We start from the raw sequence: 10,961 nt of genomic DNA on the forward strand, positions 1-10,961 counted from the left end.
GGAAGTATTCAAGTCCAGATTGGATAGGGCTTTGGACTGCCTAATCTAATGAAAGATGTCCTAGCCCATGGCAGCAGAGGTCGAAACAGATGATCCTTATAAGGGTCCCTGGCAATCCAAACCATTCTACAATTTTAAGATAAATTTTCCAATTCAAATCCCACGTGATGGGATTTTTAAAGCAGTATGATGTCAAGTGATGATGTCAGACCTCAAACATCAATTTGCAAGACAAGGTAGAGATCTTCTCCCTTCTTTTGCTTTGAAACATAAAGTTAACGACACTGATTTGACAGGATGACCTACATTTACAATTGCTGTCAGCAGTTGTAGAAATAATCACAGTGTCCCCGCAGATTTCTACAATGAGACTTTTTTTTTTCTCCCCTAAAGTCAGTATTTTGATCTTAATGGAGGAAAAAAAAAAAATACTGTCAAGGTAAATCTTATGTCAACTGTTAAGGGCTACTTGTTTGAATTCAAAGCAGAGATGCATTCAGTTTGAAATTCAATGATTAGGAAGAGCAACTATACACATCTCTACGTTAAAAGGCATTAAAAATACTTTTTCTATTTAGTCTTCTCACTCTCCCTAAGAAATGAGACACAGTTTTTCAGCTGTAAATCAGTACGGGATTCATTTACTCATCCCCCATTAGAAGCAAATGAACCAGTTCAATTTGGAGAGTATGGAAAGGGCAGACACTTCTGAAGACTTTCTCTATGAATTTTCAGGTTAGGATAATTCAGTTAAATATTAAACTGGTACCTTCCTTGTCTCAGCTCACTCCCCGAGACCCTATGGATATCACCTCCTGTAAACATCTTGGAGGGAAGGTAGAACCAAAGGGAAAAGTACCCCAAAGACAAAAATCACAGATGAGACAGTGCTGTTGAACTGAACTCTTAGTGATAGTAAGCTTACAATGATACTGACTGATTCTTTCCCCGAGCTGCAAGAAATCTCATGTATACACTGTAATGGTTCTCTGACCTTGTGAAAAAGAGGGGAACAAAACAGTAAACATTTATGAGTTTAACAAGGAGGGTGGTACTCTTGCTAAAATGTTACATACCAAATAACAATGAAGTAGGAGGAAGGAAGGAGTCACCTATAAATCAGTATTTGTATTTTAATTGTTAAGTAAAAGTTAATTAGAGTAGTATTACCAGCATAAAAAAGAGAATAAGTAAGCGATTAGTACAAATCACAAGTGTAAAATTTGCATATACAGGTCACCAGAAGCATGGGTTAGTTAGCAAAGTACTTCTATGTTACTTTCACAGTTAATTCACTTTAAAAAGTTTTAACCCCTAATAAAAATTTAAATGCTGTAGACTGCTCAGCATTTTGGAACTTAGGAACGGTCTTTAATAACATCCTTTGTAGTTAATCTTTATCAAATTTTCCTAATTCATCTTTTGGAAGCTGGGGTAAGGGTGAACATTTGAAACCAACTGAGCTATTTTGTATCCCAGCACCTGGGGAAGTAGGACTAGCAGAAAGGTAGATGGATGGAAAAGGGAAGGGAGAGGGAGCAGGCTGCAAAAGCCACAGAGCAATAGGCTTAGCTTGCACTTGCAGAAGCAGTTTGTATTTATGCTGAAAGTGTTTAGCTTAAACACAAAGGCAGGGAGGATGAATCAGGCTTTTTTTTTTTTTAAACATGCATCTTATTTATGAACTGTACGTTACGCAAACGGATGCTCTGATAAAATTATAGTTGTGTTTCAAAAGGGATTTTACTTAAAGATTTTACCAGGTATTTTTGTCAGCTAAAATACCTGTGATCAATCACTGAAAAAGATACAGCTTGCTTCAAACAATAACAACAACAATAATTAAAAGGAATAAAGAATTCTTCATGGTTGAGAGTTTGGCTTTTAAAATTGTTTTTCTATTCCAACAATGCCAAAGCTCATTCCCCTGTACTGTGTGTAAAAATGCCATACATGAATCAAACAGTAACAGCCTGGAACTACTGCTTGGTAGCATCACCTCTTGCATCTTATTACTAGAGATCCAGCACATTCTTAAGCACTTTGAGCAAATTTATAAATAAAATTGTAGCCACAACTAATCCACACAGAATGTAAGCCCTCTCAGTAAGGTACCATGATCACTGAACTTACTGCATTTCAAGTCTAATAGTCTTTAGAGTACCCTCAAGTCTGAGTCTTTACAATTCGCAACTATCTTTCAGAGTGCGCTTTCTTTAGCGAGACAAAACAGGAAACCCTTGCATCTCTCTCTGATAACTGAGTAAATCCTCTTCAATTATTTCAATATACTGTATTCAAGTACAGTGTGGTAAATACTCTGGAGGGAAGGGATGCCATTCAGAGGGACCCTGACAGGCCTGAGAGCTGGGCCTGTGTGAACCTCATGAAGTTCAACAAGGCCAAGTGCAAGGTCCTGCACCCGAGCCACAGAAATCCCAAGCACAAATACAGGCTGGGCAGAGAATGGATTGAGAGCAACTCTGAGGAGAAGAACCTGGGGGTGGTGGTTGATGAGAATCTTAACATGAGCTGGAAAGCCAACTGTATCCAGGGCTGCATCAAAAGCAACATGGCCAGCAGGTTGAGGGAGGTAAAACCTCCCTCAATCTGCTCTTGTGAGACCCACCTGGAGCCCTGCATTCAGCTCTGGGGCCCCCAGCACAAGGACACAGACCTACTAGAACAAGTCCAGAGGAGGGCCATGAGGATGGTCACAGGGCTGGAATACCCCTCCTATGAGGACAGGCTGAGAGCTGGGGTTGTTTAGCCTGAAGAAGAGAAGGCTCTGGGGAGACCCTACAGTGGCCTTCCAGTACCTAAAGGGGGCTACAGGAAATCTGGGGAGGGACTCTTTGTCTGGGGGTGTAGGGATAGGACAAGGAGCAATGTCTTTAAACGGAAAGAGGGTACATTTATATTAGACATTAGGAGGAAATCCTTCACTCAGAGGGTGGTGAGGCACTGAAACAGGTTGCCCAGAGAAGCTGTGGATTCCCCATCCCTGGAAGTGTTCAAGGCCAGGTTGGATGGGGCTTTGAGCAACCTGATCCGGTGGGAGGTTGGAGCTAGATAATCTTTAAGGTCCATTCATTCTATGATTCAATGAAATCTGTATATTTGTATATACAGATTCTACCAGAAAATTTTCATACAGAAAGCAAAAAAAATAGTTTTGGAGAGAAAAGTTATTCCATTGGCTCCATCACAATTAACCAGAATATGGTAATTCATCCACTCCATGAACAAATTAACCCTTTCATCATTATACAAGCTCTAGTCAATATTTTTGATGGGACTTCAGATTTAAAAAAAAAATGAAAGGTGGAAATGATGGAATCTGAACCAAATTCAGTCCATTTGTGGATGCATTATGTATTTCAGGTACTTGGTAGTGTTGCAACGTGGAACCATTTTTTTTTTCCTTAAAATATGTCATTTGTTTCAAAAAAAATCCTAACAATGAAAAGGTACCTACCTCATCCTTCACCATTTATGCATTAGAAAAAGCATAGACACGACTACATATCTAAGACACTAGTTCTCACGGGACAAGATTAAATACAGAAAAATGGTTATGAAGCATTTACCAAGACAAAGTCAAGTGTAACAATATCTCTGCAATTGATTTTTATGAAGAGATAACAAGTCAGTACTAAAAGGAGTACTTCCAATCCGTACACCATTTCTGTATCTGAAATGCAGATGAGAAGCACGGACATTTATTCCACCCTCAAAGTAATTTCAGGCTAAGGGGATTCCCAGTGAGGTTGGATAGTGCTTGCGTTTCATTAAGTGTGCAATTGCATTTGTCACAAAATACCATGGTCAGCTGGCTCTGACAACCTAAAAAACTAATAGTGAGTAAAGCAAGGTGTTTTACAGGCTCTACTTTCACCTTTCCTTGTCCTACCCATAGTTGAATGGGGCCAATAATTCCAGCAGCCACCAAAAGCAAGTCAGAGTGCAGCATATATACATGTATATTACTGCATCCTTCTGAAGTCCTCTTACAGGTCTGTCAGCATGCCAATGATTTTTCCTTTTCCAATCTGGCACATGATTACACAAAAAACTAGCCTATGTACTTGAAAAAGACAAAAAGCCTTGCTTTCAACTACAGTGAATAACGTATTTCAGAGGGTATAACCCTCTAGCAGGTATAGCAGGTGAAACCTGCTATATTCCACACATTAAAAAGAATGGTACCATATAGAAACAGCATCCTACCAATCATTTAAGGCAAAATTCCAGTGTACACTGGCTTTTTGAATTTCATCCTTTCTAAATCAGACAGAACAAAATGAAGCTCTCTAAATTGTTAGTGGCATGACGCTGTGCCAAACAACTGAGTCTGAGGCTTCCTTGTTTGCTGCTCCCTTCAGTTCTGTGACAGATGCGGAGTGGACAGCCTGAGAAGAGGTGGTGTGACCTCTGAGACTAAACCACAACTTCTTGCTTAGGGCACTCTCTGAAGTGCAGGAGACAAATGTAATCTCCCTCAGGCTGGATACAGATTACATCTCCAGCCTTCCTGCCTGCAGAGTAAGGGAATTAATTAATACTCTATTGTGCAAAAAATGGACAGTTGCTCCATTGCCAGACATGTTCTATTAATAGACAATTTTAATCATGTATGAAAAATTATAACTCAGTACTTCATGGATCGTTCCATGGTGGAGGAGGAACACTGGAAAGTAAGTGTCCTTGATTCTCGGGGGAGGGATCAGATAACAAGTCCACTCAGCTAACATTTAGGAAAAAGGGTTCAGGTTCTTTTAAGGTTCTGAGTTCAAAGAGTTTGGTCTTATAAAAGATATTTATATGTGAGTAGAGGATGGGACTGAAGGTGACACTAGAGACATTTCCTGCCAAAAACCTACAAGCTTTCCAAAGCATGTTATAAAACTCCAGTCTTTTAGGTTCAGAACAAATTGCTGTTACCCCAATCATCAAATTATTTCCAAGAATTCATGAAATATTATTTACTTTGCCTGAAGAGTGAGAAGTAGTAATTTGACAAGATTTCTGCAAAAAAGAGCACTCATAAGTTGCTACGGAAAGAGCTTCAAATACTCAGAATTCATTTATCTGTTACTAATTTAAAAAAAGGTGAAGGTCTAAAGAACAGAACAGTTCTTGAAGGGACAAAAACAATTTTAAGAGAATTCACCCTACGTGCTAACAACGAATGCTTTCATTAGCTGTGAAGACCATAACTCTAAAGATTTGTCGTGTACTCACTCTTCCTAACAAGATTTTTATTTTTTTTTGAGTTAAGAGCAAAGGAGGAATTAAGACAAAGTGGTATATAATCAATTCAAATACCTATAATTTTGAATACAAATACACAGAGTGTAGAACAGTAATTTGCTTTCTGGAATTAAAATACATAAATCTGGGGTTTAATTAAAACATAATTCTGTTCTGGAAAAATCATAATTTCTAAGAAAATAAATTTATTTCTGTTGCACAGAACAACTCAACCTTACAACATGTTGCCAAAAATTAAAGGTAGTAAGGGAAACTAGTAAAATAAGTCTACTGACTACTATGCTGACCTTATTGTGCAGTTTCTTAACTGAACTAAGATATCTAGATCTGTTTAATTGCTTGTCGTTCTCTCCAGCATTTCTGTTCTCATTCATGTGACACTGTTAGGGCTCTTCCAACCATGCAGTCATCCAGATTACTCTGATCTCACTGGAAGAATACTTAATAGGAAGTTGAAAGCTGGCAGAATTTTTTGTTTGTTTGTTTTGTTTTGAACAGCTAGTTCCTAGCAGGGTCATTTTCCCACATAGTTATCTGACTTAGTTATATGACTGGTGCAACCATATTTGTACATGTTAATTCTAGCACAAGGATATAAGACTACATGACAAATCATTGGGCATCACCCCTTTGGAGCAGCACAGAGCTAGATCAGCTTAAATTGATTATCAAGTGAATTTAAAACCTTCACACTCTTCTTGTGCTTCCTTTGTATAAGCGCTCATACTACTTTTGACCAACATCAGCACATAAAACCTCTGACTCTGGAGGTATAGAGACAGATCATATTTGTTCTACTCCTGCATAGTAGGAAAAAGCTTTTTTTTTTTTTTTTTTCTTCCTAACAATATTTGTATGGCACATTAGATGCATAGCAGGAAGAAGTATGTCACACACCCTCTTTTCAGGTACAATAAATTCCAAATGAAGAACAGCAAAATGTACTATGGAAGGAATATCCAAAAATTCTGTAAACATTTCAGACATGGTGCTGACAGATTTACTTTGAGATTTCAGCTTACTGCTAATGAAAAAGTGCACAAAAACTAAAAAGCAATATCCTGATGCAAAAAAATGGAATACAGTAAACGCATCAACTCAACGTACCTCTCATCTAAAAAGGGACATTCTCCAGAGTATTTCCTGTGTTTTTATAATGTTCAGTTATAAATGCAGTTGAACTCAACAGAAACCTCTCTGGGATACTTATACTTGCACAGCAATGTTTTCAAGAAAGTTACTGAACAACAATAACTCCACTAACAATTGAAACTACAGTTTTACCTATTTAACTTTGGTTTAGTCATTTCGCAGTCTAAAGCAGAGATGAACACAGATGTGAGTTTTTCTCTGATGAATCTGTCAGAATAGGTGTGGCACAGTTGGATAAATCCTTGTGGACAGAAAGGGATACTGCATTTCTACAATCCAGCTAATTCATCCTTTAAGTCTCTTATCTAAGGTCCATGACACTTCTAGATGCAAAATAGCTGGAAGATTAGTAAATATTTAAAGAGCCTGGCAGCTAATCTTTTTTATGCAGTATATTTAAAATTGAATGAAGGACGTCTGTGATAGTCTTATACTATTCATTAGCATAATACAAGTACCCTTGAAACTGCATTTTGGTTGAAGGCTTTATTGACACAGAAAAATAATATTTGCTCTCCTTAAAATAGGTACCTAACCCGTCTGTATTAACCTGAGGATTTGTTTGTATGTATATATATAAAAATATATATACACACATATGTATACGTGTGTGTGTATGAACATTTCTACATATTTTTACATTTATTTGAAAATTACTTTTTACATTTCAATGAAAAGCACAAGCTATTTCACTCTGCAGACTAATACAATTTAGGGGGAGAAAAAAGGAACAAATTGTGTAAGAAAACATTTGTCTCTACAGTAACTTTAACTCTGTCTTAGTTTAAATTTAGCGGATCAAAACTTTACCTTCTAACACATACCTACAATGTTCAACAGCTACAGTGACTGGAAAAAACAACTTTTGGAGAAACTAGAAACAAAATTGCTAACTCAGCCTGCAGACACATTAAGTCTTTTGTAGAGAAAGAAAAGAATAGAATTTCTTGCACCTGTCCTGTTCTATAAGGATGCACTACACCACGCTGCCCCTGGCATCCTGCAGTGTCAGGAGCTCATCACACTAAGGGTTTTTCACAGGAGAACTGTAAGTAATGCAGTTCTAGTCTTAAAAATGTGACTAAAATTACCTTTTTGTTATAACATAAAAGATAACATCAAAATATCTGAGACTTCTCAAACTATCAAAATTTGATTCTACATTATATTCTATATTATATGAAACACCTTTCCAAAGCTTTGGAAAAGGCTTTTTTTTTTTTTTTTTTTAAACAAGGAAACTTTTGTAACTGCATTAGGTTCTAATAATACTTCTTACTGTTGACATCAGGTATGTAAGAATAGAAATCCAAGAAAAAAAAACTAAGAGTACTCTAATTATTTGACTTCTCTCCATAAGTTCAATACATATATTGATAGGTTTTTGGCTATGGTGAATGCACTTTTAAATATATGAATTTACAAACAAAACAAATCTTCAACTTTTTGATTATAATCAGAATACAGTCACTTTACAATGGGTTTCTCAATTACAATTACTTCTGCATCTCATAAAACACACGTAATACCAGAACTGTCTACCAGATACCTGGAGACTTCAGTGTATGCTCACGAGTTAACATAGAATCATTTAGTTTATGTTTGAGAATGCATGAGGAACGTCTCTGTACTTTAGCATAGTCCCAACTATCTCGTTCAACAAGGTATCAAAAACTGATGTCAACTCCTGATTGGAACTACAGTGGATGTATCTTTAGCAACTATACCTTAGAGATACAAAGCCGAAGGACTTTTAGAGACCTCTGAATAACCAACTCTAGTGACAACCTTTACCCACTGAACTGAAAACTAAATCCACAGAAAGTCACATAGCCAGCAATATGCAGATTGGCATCTGGCCATTAACTGAGAGCGCTTTAACACCATTCAATTGCTAAGGAGACAAAAGCATGCCACTACACACCTCTGTTGTCACATCCCTTCCACAGAACACAGATTTCATTCCATAAAAATCTCCAGGACTTTATTTCAATCTCTAGGTAGCTGTGCCTGACAAGTGTGTGTGTGTGCTTACACCAATCACTTGTACTTCCCTCGGGAGAAGGTGCTTTGGCCCACTTCAGTTCTTGTTGGCAGTGCACTTTTAGAAAGGCAATAAAATAGGTATTTTCCCCTCTCCCTCCTACGAGGCCTCCCACTGCCAGGCCACCTGTTTCCTGCTACGTCTACATTCCTGGTTCATAGGACTTTCTTACAATACAGGACATGATGGGACTGATTAAACCCGAAAGCTCAAAGCAGCTGAAAACCTTTGTAATAGCTTGGCACAGTGCTCTGAAGTTTGATAGTAAAAACTACATGATCTTTTGGATAAAGATTTGACATCTCAGTTTTACAATAAATTTGTCAAATTATATAGACAGAGGTGAAAATGGCATAGATGGCTTGCAGTACCTTTTTTTTCTAAACCCCAACTAACCAATTAACTTTTTCCATAATTTAAAACTGATCCTTCTTAACATAGTAAGATCGAGATGAGAAGATTAAGATACGTACAAAGTTATATGCATACACTCCAGTTCTGATCCAAGAAAGCAAGTTTGAACAATTTCATAAGATTTACATGCGCTTAAATGACTTTTTGAACCAGTGCTTCTGAGTGTGCACACACAGTCTTAGCTCATGTAATTTTTTTCAGAAAAAATACTTTCAGAATAAAATTCAATAAAGCTATTTCAAGGTAATAAAATTGATGCCTACTCATCTGGAATTCTCTCAAACTGTTCTTAAAAATGAAGTCATTAAAAAAGTGACTTTTCTCAAAACATTTTTGTTTGTTCTTTAAAGATATTAAGAGACAAAACATTATACACTGTTAGCATTTCAAATAAAAAGCATTTCACATAAGTAATGGAGTAAGATTAAACTCATATTTAAGGACTTGATGACCAGTTTTCAAGACAATGTCTAGAAGTACATGCAGGAAAACTGTAGCCAGCAGAACTGCAATAGCTTTGATTCAGAGACAGATGCAACAAGGAAATTAGAAAGCGAAACACTGTTTGCAAATTGCTAAACATGCAATTAAGAGAGATGCAATCAAGCACATACACTCTGACCACTTCATTACTTCTTAAAAATGGTAATAATCCTGTTAAATCAATCACTGAACCAGGCAAAAACTGTGCCACCTACACTGTTGACATTTTAACAAGATTTTTATTTCCAATATATATTTGCATTCAATGAAGCAACAACAACAACAACATAACTGAATGTTAAAGGAAGCTGAGGTCAAGTTCATTCATATGCAAAAAATGGCTTATAAATCTTCTGAAACTAAGTTGAGGTAAGATTTTACTTGCATGTCTATCATTCTGCCCTCTTCTCTGCTCAGAATGAATTTAAATCACTTTATATGGTTTTATAAATATCAAAAAACAATATTCAACTGAAGTGTAATTTGATTTGCTTGCAAATCCCTTTTGAATTGCTTTATGATGCGTAAGCGCATGCAGTTTATTAGGAAGTAATAAGCAAAGAAGGCAAGCCAGGCAAGAAGCTTTGCTCACTTTCAAAGTCAAGGAAAAAATTTGGCCCCTGATCAAGCTCTGTGCAAGTGAGAACTTTTAAAAGATTTCCCATTTGGTTCCTGAAAAATAGAAAAGGAAGAGAAAAGGAGTCCTGAGTGAACAAATGGTTTTAGAGACAAGGACTTGGACAGACTGGTTGTGCTGGAAAATATACACTGCAAGCAATCAGATTTTAAAAGTTTTTCCTCAGTTTGCTGTAAAGTCAGGGAAAAGATTCTCTCATTGTCTAGTAATTGTTTGAACTTACTTTCAAAATCCAGGAAAAAATGTGGATAGTTTTCAATTTCCCTGGTAAGGACCTTAAGAAGATTACCCATCCCAGCAAACCTAGTAAATGCAACAAAATCGTAAACAGTTATATATGTAAACTTAGAATACTACAACTAAGGGCTTGACACAGTCTGCATCATGTATTAAACATTATGGCAAGTTCTGGACCATGAGAAACATTTTGATGGTCAGTTCAGTGATATTTAAGTGTGGGGACAGAGAGAGTAAGACCTTGGATAAATACACAAATAATTCTGTTCATCAAATTGGAATTTAAACAACAGTATAACATTCCTAAGTACAGACAGATATTTATGAGTTTATTTACTTAGCAGAAGAAACAAACTCAGAACTGTCTATATTTGTAAATCCTCTAAACTGCTGGACTCAGATTGCTAAATAGCATTCAACAGTAAGAAATAAGGTCTTAATCCCTGGTTTGGATTCTTAAGCATAAATTCACACGTTATTGCACTAAAATGACTCAATTATTAAAGAAAATAAATTACTATATTAGAAACCTAAAAAGTCTACTTCTTAACTTGTAAGAAATTATGTATTTTTGAAAAAAATACTGAAGTTCAGACTCTACTATTTATCTGTTATTCCTATCTTGTATCAACTCAAAAACATTTACATGTGAAATTATTAAGAAAAATTCACAAAAGGAAAAGTGACCAGTTCTCAAAAAGGCAAGTCTCTATGGAAGAC

The 10,961-nt window shown here is 36.4% G+C and overlaps 1 protein-coding gene across 16 annotated transcripts in view; it reads right to left on the reverse strand.

Annotated features, from left to right (window-relative positions):
• Positions 1-10,961, reverse strand: part of CYRIA (CYFIP related Rac1 interactor A) — a 57,667-nt gene that overhangs the window by 12,586 nt on the left and 34,120 nt on the right. For 7 of the 16 annotated variants that reach the window (XM_072036446.1, XM_072036448.1, XM_072036447.1 and 4 more), the window contains one exon: positions 10,228-10,307. The exons of 4 other annotated variants lie outside the window; for them this stretch is intronic. In XM_072036446.1, coding sequence (XP_071892547.1) covers positions 10,228-10,307 — 80 coding nt within the window. Of the gene's footprint in view, positions 1-9,959; positions 10,040-10,227; positions 10,308-10,961 lie in introns of all 16 variants that reach the window. 5 more of the 16 variants (XM_072036449.1, XM_072036451.1, XM_027455256.3 and 2 more) reach the window with 2 other exon arrangements.

This window comes from Anas platyrhynchos, chromosome 3 (genome assembly GCF_047663525.1).
Source record: "Anas platyrhynchos isolate ZD024472 breed Pekin duck chromosome 3, IASCAAS_PekinDuck_T2T, whole genome shotgun sequence".
NCBI classification, from domain to species: Eukaryota; Metazoa; Chordata; class Aves; order Anseriformes; family Anatidae; genus Anas; species Anas platyrhynchos.